Source organism: Boleophthalmus pectinirostris, unplaced genomic scaffold, assembly GCF_026225935.1.
Source record: "Boleophthalmus pectinirostris isolate CB_2022bp ecotype Guang Dong unplaced genomic scaffold, ASM2622593v1 HiC_scaffold_19, whole genome shotgun sequence".
NCBI lineage: Eukaryota > Metazoa > Chordata > Actinopteri > Gobiiformes > Gobiidae > Boleophthalmus > Boleophthalmus pectinirostris.
In genome coordinates this window covers 15,501,612-15,513,816 of record NW_026571140.1, presented here as the reverse complement: position 1 = coordinate 15,513,816, position 12,205 = coordinate 15,501,612, and the positions used below count along the sequence as shown (strand labels likewise).

The window sequence follows — 12,205 nt, the reverse complement described above, 5'->3', positions numbered from 1 at the left end:
TCAAAGCACAAAATACAGCACATGAAACTGAAGGCTGCACAGTGAGTTAATGTCATGATGGCATCACAAAATATACAACAGCTCAAACTTACAAACTTACTTTTTGATTTAAAATGAATTTAGTATGAGATGCAATTCAATAAATTATAACTGTTTAACATGTAGGCTATATCAGTAATTTAGTAGGCTAGACACAGATAATGATTTTACCAATTTTCCATTAACCATTTTCTGTTGTTTTTATGAAATTGTTTACATTTAGTTTTGATTTTGTTCACATGAATCTGAACTATGGAAATTGCTGATATTTGTCAAATATTTTGATTTACCTATATATTTAATGCTTTGATTACGGAGTTAAATGTATAGCTTTGTATTTTGCTATCTAAAATGATTTTGGGGGCCTTATGAAAATATTACATTTAATGGTGAGTTGTTAGATCAAAGTATTGTGTAACCAGATAGAACTGGATCAACAGTGATTCCAGTGGTGTGGCTACAGTGAAATGAGAAGTGCTAACCTTGTTCCAACTGATGAGTAACAAAGAGCACTTCAACCAAAACAGCTTATGGCATTTTCACGGTCAACACCTGAACAAACAGTGTGGACTATTAGACTTTTTTTTGTTTTAAACACATACTTTCTTATCATAACAATCCCAGAGATTCTTGATACAGCGGCGGACTTCGTTTTAGTCTGAGCAAATATGCAAACAAAGTCATTTAGGAATTTTAACAAGTGCACTGCAATAAATGCACCTGTCGACTTTTACAGCAAAAACGCAAGACATTAAGGCATAATCTGTACAAAGATAATAAGCAGCTGCAAAATGATAAAGGAAGAAAGGACCTAATTCTATGGCTACAATAGAATCATGAATACATATTTCTAATGGCACGTGTAGCAGCTGATAAAAGAATGCATGGCACATTTAGCTTTTAAATAAAGATCGAGGCAACAGGGCAGCAGGACACTGGCAGGTGATATGAGGCTGACAGGCTGCAGTGTTCTGTTAAATGTCTTCAAATCAAACAGACTGGTACATTCTTCATCCCACAATGGCATGGAAAAAGGAAAACAGCAGCAGTATCTTGGATGGGTGAGTTGTATAAAAAAAGCATCAAGCGATCCAGTAAAGCTTGATTGGCAAAGGCAGAAAGAGGGAAGTGGGATCACATCATTTCAGCAAGTACTCACAAAAATAGAGGTCTTTGAATCAGTCGAGACATATAAAAATCCACAGCAATGGTGATGTCCCTAAGTTTCAATGTTTTCCTTTTCAAAAGATATGGACTGACAAGAATTCATAATAAATTACTGAACTAAAAGATGTTGGATAAGGGCAAGTCAATCACTGATCTGCAGTGCACAGGGTTTTATGGCTCACAGTTAAAGCGGTGCACACTGGCTCTGGGAAATGTCACAAAGCCATTGTGAGAAATGAGTTGGACATTTTAGCTGTTGTGATTTAAGCTATGAGAACCATAAATGCTGGTTGTATTTCAAGATTATCTCATCATTCATTTTACTAAAATATGAACGTTTATGTTGCCTGGATCCAGCTTTATGTCACTAGTGTGCCTCCTTGTGGATGGCTGAGGAACTGCTCTGCTGTCTAGTCTAGTAGACAGTACAAGGTCAGTGCAGCAGAACACATACTGCATCATATTAAAAAGAGGATGGTCCAGAAATAGGACAGTGGCCTCTCTCAGGAGAATCCTGCTCTGGCAGCACGGCTCCTGTCTCCTCTTTTTTTGCATGGTTTCATTCCTCTGTTTGGCACTTCTGGGGTTAAGTCTGAGTCCGAGGGGCTGCCCTGTGAGGGATCGGACTCTGGCTGGGCTGTGGGAGTTCGAGAGCCACTAGGGAAAACCACAGGTGACAGTGGAGACAGGGGTCCCAGGGGGGAGTAGCGCCTGACTGCCACTCCTTTAAGATTCACTGCCAGCTCCAGCACAAGTTTTCTGGAGACCCGCGGGTGTGGGGGTGCGGTAGGTTCCTGTGGGGTGAGGACAGGGCCACAGAGGGCTGAGGGCTCACTATATCCCGGGGTGGGGGGCTCAGAATGTGTACCCCTGCTTCTGAACACTTCCTCGCCTGGACTGTCCACTGTCTGGGACTGTGGGGACAGAGACGACAGTGGGCTTTCAGACATACAGGGCTGGAGGTTGAGGTCGTCATGGCAACAGGAGTGTGACATCACAGCCGTCTCATCACCAAATCCAGTTGGGACACGGGGGTCAGATGCAGTCCTATAGCTGTGCAGCCCTAGTGTTATCTGGGGGGGTCCAGGGGAGTCCAGCAGAGGGGCGTGGCCTCTGATACGAGTCCACAGGTGTCCCAGACGCCGCCGGGATGTGGAAGAAGACGAGCGGCGCGAGGAGTGGCGTCTCATCTGCCGCCGCATAGCTAACCGCAGATTCTGCAGCACAGATGCCTACAGCAGAGGAAAGAAAATACAATTATAGCAAAATCTACATAAAGGTAAGGAAAGTAAGAAAAAATATTCACACGTTCAAGGCTTGTTGGAGTCTGAACTTCTGCAACAGAGTTCACACTATCATGTGAATGATTTGCAGTCCGTAAATAGTGTGATTATAGACTGTATAAGTATAATTTTGCCAGTTACATCTACAGGCCTGTATTGTCATATTTGTGCAGCTTTTGTACTGTACATAATCTGTTGGCATGTCTACTGAACAAATGCAAACCACCCACTAGTGCCACCTGTGAGAGAACAGGGCACAGCCGGTTTAAACTAATCCACAGAAAAATACGCAAATTTGAAAAGGCCAAGCTGTACCTGGTCCTCCGTTTAATACTGGAATAATTTAACATTAAAAAACTTTGAACAGAAACAGTTTTACCTGAGAGGGATTATACACTGGAAAATCATCAACTGGAGGGATGAGGCCTTGAGCAATCAGCTGCCCATAAGAGGGAGGAGCCTCTCTCTGAACAAACTCTGCCTCCATTCGTGTCATCTGAGTTTCAAATGACCTAAAGTGCAAAGAATAAAACAAGGACAGGACCCTTTTTCACTCACATTTACATATACAGGACTTTAAAACTTTAAAATGGAATTACCTAGAACATGAAAAATTATGAAAAACAAAGAAATGGTGAGGTGGACCAACCTGTACTCTCTGTTCCTAAGTGAGTGCAGCTTGAGCGCACAGCCCAGAGCAATGACAAGCAGGAGGCTGCAGACCAGGCTCCCGATGAGGGCCGCTGTGATCACTTTTCTGGGCACAGCAGCCATGCAGTCCCTCTCGTCACTGCCGTCTAAGCAGTCCTCCTGACCATCACAGCGCCACGTCTCAAAGATGCACAGGTTTGTTCCACAGTGGAAGTTTCCTGGTTGGCACTCATAGCAGTTCTTTTCATCTGAGCCATCTGGACAGCGCTTCTGGTTGTTGCACCGTTCAGTGGCTGGGTAACACACCCCGCTGTTGCCCTCACAGGGAAACTCCCCCGCAGGGCAGATGGGGCAGCCTTCTTCGTCACGTCCTGATGGGCAGTGCCAGTAGCCATCACAGCGCTGACGCTCTGAGTAGCAACCCTGATCACTACCACAGGGGCGTTCCCCTGGGAAGCAATAGCCTTTGACCTTCAGAATGGAGACAGGGAAAGTCAATATTAGGTCGTGCCTAACATGAAAATAAGCCAAAGTCACCAGAAGCACAAAAACATTACTTCATGAGGATGAATGTTTACTGAATTTAATGAAATTGAGTGGTTCATATACACTTGAAATGTTAGGATTGTTGTGGTAGAGAGGTTAAGTAGACAACGCAAATGCAGTATTATTTAGTTTTGAAATTATGTTATTTTACACAATGACATATATGTAGTATGTGGCTCTGGTGGCTCTGGTACCTAAGAACAGAGGTGCACCTGGTACGTTGCGTTGAACCCGTGTCCAGGGCTGTGTGGCTGTGCCAGGTACATGACACTCATCTGTCCACGGCTGGACTCCAACAGAGCGGGCCGTCTGTTGTTGTGATAGGACAGCACCTGCAGGAGGTGCTCTGCGCGCTGTAACAGCCCGTCGTACACATGCAGGGAGTCCCCTGGGCCCAGCTGCAGATCCAGCTGCAGCACTATGGGTTTGGGGTCCTGAGTGTCCAAGAGCCACGAGCACCTCAGCTCTGCCGCTGTGCTTCTGTTGGGACGAAAAAAGTCTGGAGAGGCAAAAGTGCCATAGAAGTTCCCCAGACGTTTACCACATGTAGTGTCAGGACAGCCCCGCTCATCTGTGCCATCCGGGCAGTTTGGAAAACCATTGCAGCGCACAGATGCTGGTAGGCAGCGTGTGGACTGGGCTTGAGTGCATGGAACAGAGTTAAAAGGGCAAAGTCCAAACTGGGATTGTGTAGGAGGAGGGGTGCAGCTGCGCTCATCTGTAGCATCTCCACATTCATCCTGACCATTACACCTCCACGACCGAGGAAGACACTTCCCATTCCCACACAGGAACTCATCCGACTGGCAGCTGCTCTGGCCAAGGCGACCTTTAGGTGAGGAAAAACAAAACAATTAAGAAATAGCATGCAATTCAGATGATTCTGCTTTTACATTTCATACTTTTAAACATAGTCATCATAATGATAAAGTACCTCTGATATAGGAGAGCCGGAAGCCTTGGGATTGCCCTGAGCTGTTTGCCTGAGAGTGAAAGGAGACCCAAACACGCCCCCTGGTGGAGATGAATGGTGGAGGCAGCACAGCACCACAAAGCCTTGATTCTCCTTCCCATGTTGGAGTCAGTGCCAGCCAGTCACCTGAACACCGCTCAGACTCAGCCAGGTCAAAGTTACGAAAACTACACACAAACAACATTAGAAAGTTAGAATCAGGAAACAAATACTGCCACAATGCAGCATGCTTTCAGCGTACAGTTACCTGATGGTGATGACCTCGCCCTGACCTCCCTGGATGTGCCAGCTGCAATTGACTCCAGAGGGGTAGTTTAAAGGCCATGACGGACTGTAAATGACCCCCCTCCGCTCGGTGTGGACCTCTACTCGCTCACTGCAGCCAGCTGAAAAAAAACCACGTATAAACATTATTCATGACTCATAAAACCACTGACAAATGATTTATAGTTTAGTCTAAAAGCCCAGTGTCCTCAGAATTGGCCCTTAGTTGAGAGCAGATCCCATGGGGGTATAGTTGGCAGCAGTTACATTGGCAACCGGGGCAACTACATCACAACATTGCTCAAGGGAACAACACACAGAATGAGATGGAGATTGGGAAAACAAGAAACAAAGTGGAAGGTAGATACCCCAACAAAAATTTAAATATTACCTTGCCATTGTTTGTGCATAAGATATAAGGTAAATTAGAGGTGAGTGGAAGTTTGGGGGCAGCGGAAGAAAGCATTCCAAGGCTGTGATGGGTATTGATTTAAGCAACACAAGCAGCAGTGTGCATTAAGGCAGGTTTGAGGACAGGTCTACATCTTTTGCAGCTGCACTAAAACCAGGCATTTTTTGAAAAGCCATGAGTGTCAAATGTAATTCCATCACACAAGTTTTATGATGAATTCTGTAAATAAATAAATACACACACAGTGAAGGCTACTTTCTGTTTATGTCCAATTTATTAACCTTCCCACATACTACCACCTAGATCTTCTCAATGTCAATAAATATCGCTTGGAAAATTATGTTTTAATGTTTACTACAGTTTCTCTGTACTGTTTCTCTAGTGGGTAAAATATGAACCAGAGCATGTATTTTTTGGGTATGGGGGTACCGAGAGAGAGAGGGCTGTCTGACTGCAGTGAAGCAGTGATGTAATGCTGATAGCACCACATTTGTGAAAGAGCATCCATGTTTCCACACTAACCCTGATCGTTTAGCCACCACAGATCGATAGCTCCGCTGGTTTCAATGGTGCTCTGATCGCTTCATCTTTTCAGTGCAACTAATGACGCTAAAAAAGATGGCCCTGTTCCGCTGTATCGCCTTGTTATTAACAGGACACACAAGAAACGAGCAGGTAAATAAGTCGCACTGCTAGGGTGTGAGGTTTAGTGTTAAAGCTCTCTCCTCCAGCATCATACCCTTACAAAGAAAGAAATTATGGATAATAGAGAATTTATCCGCTGAAAATATCGGTTTAATAAGTGAATTGCACTAGCACACACACGGACATGGTACACGGTGGTTAAATCTCAGCATTGTGGTTGTTGTCCAAGCTCACCTGCATAGATCAGAGCGGAGCGGAACCACAGCAGTCCGAGAAGCGCCTTCAAAAGTCCCATTGTCCGCCGGGGACTTGGCGGCTATTATCTGGCTCGGTTCTGTTTGCTCCACATGGGTAGCCACAAAAGAGCTGGCATCTATGTCTTTTTTCGTCCATCCATACAGCGAAGAACGGAGGATACGCTTTTACGAAAAACCATTGTTTCTTGCAGCGGTAGCTCGTTTTCCTTACAGTAAGCTAGCGGCAATATGCGGGGCTCGCCTTCATAATAAAAGCTGGATCTGGGGGCTATTGTGCTATGTTTATTTCTGTCCAGTGTGTGAAACAATTCTCAGGATGATAATAGGTTATTTAGAAGCAGCTTCTATAGCCTATATACCAGGATTCAACGTTGGTTATATACAGTTTGCAAAAGTGAAGAAGCGGGTAGAAAAAAAATCATTTAGATGAGTCTTATTTTACAAACCTACTTTTGTTTCTTCCGTTTGTGCTGCGCTGATCCATGCGCTGATCTTTTCTTCATATTCTGAATTGTATTTATCCAAGCATGTAAATTGCAATTACAAACTCACAGTGATGCCCGTTTTTGTTTATTTAATTTGTATTTATTTACTTTGTTTTTACTGATTAATATAAACCTGCACAGCACCTTTTGCTGTTCCCATGATCATTTTTACACTGGACTGCCACCACGTGGTTATAGTTGTGCATTACAAAGGCTCTAGGCCATGTCATATTTGTTTTCTGGGCAGGTCAAAATCAACCATGCACTTTAAATTAAAAATTATAACAAATAACTGAATGTATGCGCTCACGGTGAGTGTTATTGCCTGCATCAATAAACCGGACAGTACAAAAGGCACCGCTGGGATTCGAACCCAGGATCTCCTGTTTACTAGACAGGCGCTTTAACCAACTAAGCCACGGCGCCACTGATGACGACGCGTACAGTAAATTTTATAATATGCACCAAATCGGTCAATGAAACGTTTTAAGAAGAGGATGGAAAAAAGAAAATAATTCTGTGTACGTCAAAAGGCTTTTTTTGAAGTTCCTTATTTTGTATAGGCCATCCAGGTAAAAAGCTGAATATTTTACTTTTCATTGTCAGGGGCAGGCTATGAGTTAGTTTTTTTTGTTTTTTACCTCAAAGGTCCCCTGATTCAATCACCACACCACTGAATGTATGATAGCAGTTTTCTTGTTGAGAGATAGGCATTTGCTATAATGTCTTACATGATGAAGCTCTTTCAAGTTACTAAAGCTCCTTGTTATTTTAATAGAACCATGGTTGTATTTCTGTTCTGTCAAATGAAAATCATGTGCCTGAATGTTGTAATGATGCCAACACATCATTTGATACAAATGGGGACAGTTCTATTTTTGCAAGTTTTTAGGTCCAGTCAATAATGGAAATTATCAGGTTCAACATTTATGAATTTGCCTTTAGGATATTTCAGTGTTATAAGAAAAATTGCTCTTGCCTCCTATCTGGGAATATGACAGTCACATTATAGAATCTAAAAACTACCAATCATCTTATTATAATAAATGCTTCTTACAATATTTTCATGGTTTATTGAATTCACCAGTTTCATACAGATTTGTAAGAGGTGTTCTTTTTTGATAATGAACATCAGCAGGGACCAAGCTTTTACACGCAGATGGTCTCAGCAGATACAAGCAATTATTTATTTCACTTTTATTTCTCTTCTCTCAATTTACACAGCTTTAAATACAACAGCTGATTTAAGTATTAATAGGCTTTGATATACACATAACAATTTATGGTTCAATTAAAATATAAAAGAAATGTGAAACAAGTAAAAATGTATAAAGAAAATGAAGCAGTAAAAATCAGAAACATCTTAAGTGGTGCAGCTTGAATATGTCCAGAATGTACTTCACATTGTTTTTTTGAAGTTTAGGCTAGGGCCACACAAAGACAACTAAATAACATTATACACTAAAGGGTAAATTAAAATGAGAGCAAATTTAACTATATGAATAAAGTTAAATATTGCCACAACAAATCAAGGACAAAAAGATTAGTCAAAACTAATATTACTAATAACTACTTATTGTTACAGTCTTTGTGATTGAAAAAGGTTAATATGTTGAAATGTTATGGTTATCTTTGTGTGGCCCGAGTGCTCCGCTGCATGTTTTTGTGTATATACATTGGTTACTTAAATTAATTATTGAAAATACTATGAAAACAATATGCAAACCACACACTTAGCAAACAGGCTTCTTTCTTCAACTAATTTTCATTTAAAATAAAAAGTGAGGGATCTATCAACATCCAGAATTCAATGAAGCAATTTAATTTAAATATGTATATAGGTCTACACCCAAACTAGTGTCTAATGTGTTTAGAGTGCAGTTTTCAGAAAGAGTCCAACAGATGCTCCACTGAGTTTTCCTCAGACAAAGATCAAACCTACACAAACACGAGTGACATGGACACACCAGGTGCCAAGAGAATGTCTGACATGAGTCTGAGGAACCTGGTGCCCTTTGACGATCCACCTTGCTTACTTAATACATGATGAAAAGTGGGTGGGTTGTGACTGGGCCTACTGGTGGGCACACTGTACCCCATGGCCATGAGGGCCACCCTCTTCATCAGAGCTGTCATTATAAGCCTCTCTGCGGGATGACGATGAGCTCTGACTGGCATCATAGTCCTCCAGGTCTACCTCTTCTGTGTCTCCAGTGATGATGGGAGGCTCTGGCCTTGATGGGAGCATGTCCTCCAACTCCTGCAATAACATTAAATCATGATTTAGAAGTTACAGCAATCTACATTAAGAGCAATGCGGTAGTGTGACAAACCTGAAGTTTCTCTGGGCTTATCCAGTTGTTGCTGGGGAACTGAACTTCAAACTTGATATACAGATCTCCCTTTTCAAAGGGGTTGCGATACTGTGGCATACCTTCTCCTCGTACTACTCTTACTGAGCCTGGAACATGACAGGAGAGTTGACATTTTAGTATGTTTTGTTGACAAACAACTACTTACCAAACATGTAAACAAGCTTACCAGGTTCAATGACTTTGCCAGCGGGATACTTCACAACTATCTGTCTTCCATCTAAATGTTTCAACATGAATTGGAAGCCGCACAGCGCCTCCACAAGGCCAAGTTTATAGTTCATAGACAAGTCATTGCCCTCTCTCTTAAAAGTCTGGATAAAACAATTACAACAAAATATTAATACAAAAAATGTTAAATAAATAATGCCAATTGATCACAATCAACTGTCAATAAAAGGACTGACTGAAGTTTATGCCCATGATAGACAATAGAAGGGCATTTCAGCTACTTCTGATTTCACAATACAAAGGTCAAATGATTCAGCTTATTAGCCACATACCTCGTGCTCCTTTTCCTGCAGCACCAGAACTATATCCCCAGGCTCAACTCCTGGTGCCTGGTCAGCTTCACCTCCAAATGTTATTTTCTGCCCATGCTTCATGCCCTTGTCCACATGGACCTCCAGAATCTTCACCTCCTTCACAACCTTCTTGCCCTCACACTTTTTACAGCGATCCTTCTCACTGATGACTTCACCTGAACATTAGAGTGTGACACATGTTCCATCTAGTACGAGGAAATCAACTTTGGGAAACCTGATGTCAGTCATTATGCTTACCTTCGCCATTACAGTCAGTACACACAGACTGCATCTGTTGGACCATCCCTGGTGCCAGTTGCCGAATCATAACACGCATACCACGCCCCCTACACGTTGAACATTTTTGGACAGCACCCGTCTTACCCCCTTGCCTAAACACAAACTCAAATTAAAAGGTGTTGCAAATTTTATATAATACCTACAACATCATAACAAAAACTCACCCATTACAAGAGCTACATAGTACATTCTTGCTAAGCTGTAATTTGGTTGTTTTCCCATTGTAGAGGTCCTCCAGTGACACTCTGTAAAAGGAGTCAAGATTAAAGCACTATATTTCAAATATTCTAAGAATAATCTTGGGCATGAGAATGTCATACTTAAGTGGGTGAACCATATCCTCCCCTCTCCGACGGCCACCGTTACGGCTGCGGCTATGGCCTCCCATGAAGGGATGGCCAAAAAGCCCACCACCAAAAATGTGGGAGAAGATGTCATCCATCCCAGGACCACCTCCTCCTCCTTCCCGCAGACCCTGCTCCCCATAGCGGTCGTAAAGGTCTCTCTTTTCAGGGTTTGTTAAGACCTCATAGGCAAAGCTGATTTCTTTGAACTAAAGTAAAACATAGCAAAATGAAATGGTCAGATCAAAAGTGTATCACACTAGAATGTTTACATTAGTCAGAATAGTATAACACTTGGGTTAGATGAAAGTGAATGGAACTAAATCACATTATGGACATCTTCATCTTTTACCTTGATAGAACCGAGTTAACTGATTAGTAAGGTGAAACATGGCCATTTGAATTAAATGTTATTACAAATATGTTTACATTCACATACTGCATACAAAAAACATTTAATAAACAATACATATTTTTTACCTTGTCACCAGCATTTGGGTTTTTGTCAGGGTGATACTCCTTTGCCAGTTTTCGGTATGCCTGCAAGAAGAGAAGCACAGTGCGTTTAGCCTATGACAATGTTAACAAACAAGATAATGAACATTCCCCACAGCGGCCCCTTCGGTCCTTACGCAACCACACGTGCCCAAACCAGAAACAGAACCCACCGGCAAAACACTACACAACACACATCCTACACACAGTTTAACGTGACGGGAAAAAACGTAACATATTGTAATAAAATCAAGTCATCTCGTCAAAGTAATAAATAAGCTAACACTAATCATTGCCTGTCGAAACGTCTCGCTAGATAAGCATAAACAGCTAACGCTAACATTAGCCACTACTGTATTTTAACGCAAAGACTGTTCAGCTGATAAAAAAGTATCTACAGAGATAAAACAGAGATAAACAAAGTCATGTTACTCACAATTCAGCAATCTACATACACATTTTTAACTGAGAAAGACTGAGGCTTGAGCTACGGGGAGAAAATTGGTACATCAGGATGACTTGTATATAAATTAAATATAATTAATAGTAACCATTAAATAATGAGGCATCGCGCAGGTCATCTAAGTTAAGATAATAACTCGTTAACGATATTAAAAACTACATCCCTTCTTAAGTTTGAGCTCAGGTGCTAGCAAACCTCTCCAAGACGCATACTGTGGGCCAGATACCACATATTTAATGCGATTTCATTTGACGTTATGAAAAGCCAACGCCAGTGAAACTAACCAATCTTCATTTCATTGTCGTTGATGAGAATAAAAAACGTTAAAATGAAATCAGTTAAAATAAGTCAGCGATAGACTTAGCTTTAGTGGTTACTTCACCTCGCGTTTCATGGCAACGTAACATCACCAGCAAACGCGAGGTCGTTCATTTGGGAGACATTTTCACACTAGAGGCGAGTGATGTGTAGTTATCTATTTAACTTATTATTCTTGGGGTAGTTTACGTGTCATTTCATTCAAAGAAAAGTTCAAATCCCTTTCATTCTCAACGAGATCGCGGCTGTTTGAGCCATGGTTTTACCGGTTAGCTCGGCTCCTCACACCTAGCATTAGCTGCCTACGCACACCAGCTCATTTCCTGATTGTAGCACGTTAGCGACAAAACGCCAAAAAAACTAACCCGATGTTTACTTGGGTGGCTTACCTTCTTGAGTTCATTTTCGGTAGCTGATGGGGACACTCCAAGGAGGTCGTAGAGTTTCGTATCGACGGGATTGGCCATGGAGCTGCTGTGGATGTTGTTCAGCGGGAGGTGAATGGACAAAGAGAAGGAGCCGGCGTTTCACCCGTGCTCTGCGGACCACCCTGTTCCGCTTCACCCTGCGCGCCACCGCCACCGCGTGGATCAACTGGGGTATGACAGTACACTTCTGTCTCGGGTAGATTATCTTCTTTTCATAGGCTGACCAGACGTCCCTATTC

At 42.2% G+C, this 12,205-nt stretch overlaps 2 protein-coding genes and 1 non-coding gene across 3 annotated transcripts; all 3 read right to left on the bottom strand.

Annotated features, from left to right (window-relative positions):
* On the bottom strand, positions 1-6,438 carry lrp3 (low density lipoprotein receptor-related protein 3). The gene is made up of 7 exons (XM_020941500.2): positions 6,215-6,438; positions 4,907-5,045; positions 4,621-4,826; positions 3,899-4,515; positions 3,139-3,611; positions 2,869-3,001; positions 1-2,438 (listed from the first exon to the last, which is right to left on the bottom strand). The coding sequence occupies exons 1-7, from the start codon at positions 6,273-6,275 to the stop codon at positions 1,710-1,712; spliced, it is 2,358 nt and encodes a 785-aa protein (XP_020797159.1). The 5' UTR covers positions 6,276-6,438; the 3' UTR covers positions 1-1,709.
* Positions 6,439-7,074: 636 nt separating this feature from the next.
* On the bottom strand, positions 7,075-7,148 carry trnat-agu (transfer RNA threonine (anticodon AGU)). Its single transcript has one exon. It is a non-coding gene; the product is annotated as a tRNA-Thr (tRNA).
* A 632-nt stretch (positions 7,149-7,780) lies between these two features.
* On the bottom strand, positions 7,781-12,087 carry dnaja2a (DnaJ heat shock protein family (Hsp40) member A2a). The gene is made up of 9 exons (XM_020941363.2): positions 11,928-12,087; positions 10,743-10,802; positions 10,239-10,471; positions 10,083-10,163; positions 9,877-10,010; positions 9,598-9,794; positions 9,264-9,408; positions 9,056-9,183; positions 7,781-8,982 (listed from the first exon to the last, which is right to left on the bottom strand). Exons 1-9 carry the CDS (start codon positions 12,003-12,005, stop codon positions 8,797-8,799), a joined length of 1,242 nt encoding a protein of 413 aa, XP_020797022.1. The 5' UTR covers positions 12,006-12,087; the 3' UTR covers positions 7,781-8,796.
* Between the last annotated feature and the right edge of the window lie 118 nt (positions 12,088-12,205).

Excerpts from the sequence above, each read along its gene's own strand:
- lrp3 (XM_020941500.2), bottom strand. The coding sequence starts at position 6,275 with ATGGGACTTTTGAAGGCGCTTCTCGGACTGCTGTGGTTCCGCTCCGCT. Across the intron at positions 3,002-3,138 it reads CTTAGGAACAGAGAGTACAG|GTCATTTGAAACTCAGATGA; the intron begins GTTGGTCCACCT and ends TTTGCACTTTAG. Across the intron at positions 2,439-2,868 it reads CAGTGTATAATCCCTCTCAG|GCATCTGTGCTGCAGAATCT; the intron begins GTAAAACTGTTT and ends CCTCTGCTGTAG.
- dnaja2a (XM_020941363.2), bottom strand. The coding sequence starts at position 12,005 with ATGGCCAATCCCGTCGATACGAAACTCTACGACCTCCTTGGAGTGTCC. Across the intron at positions 10,164-10,238 it reads GATATGGTTCACCCACTTAA|AGTGTCACTGGAGGACCTCT; the intron begins GTATGACATTCT and ends CTCCTTTTACAG. Across the intron at positions 10,011-10,082 it reads CTATGTAGCTCTTGTAATGG|GCAAGGGGGTAAGACGGGTG; the intron begins GTGAGTTTTTGT and ends GTTTGTGTTTAG.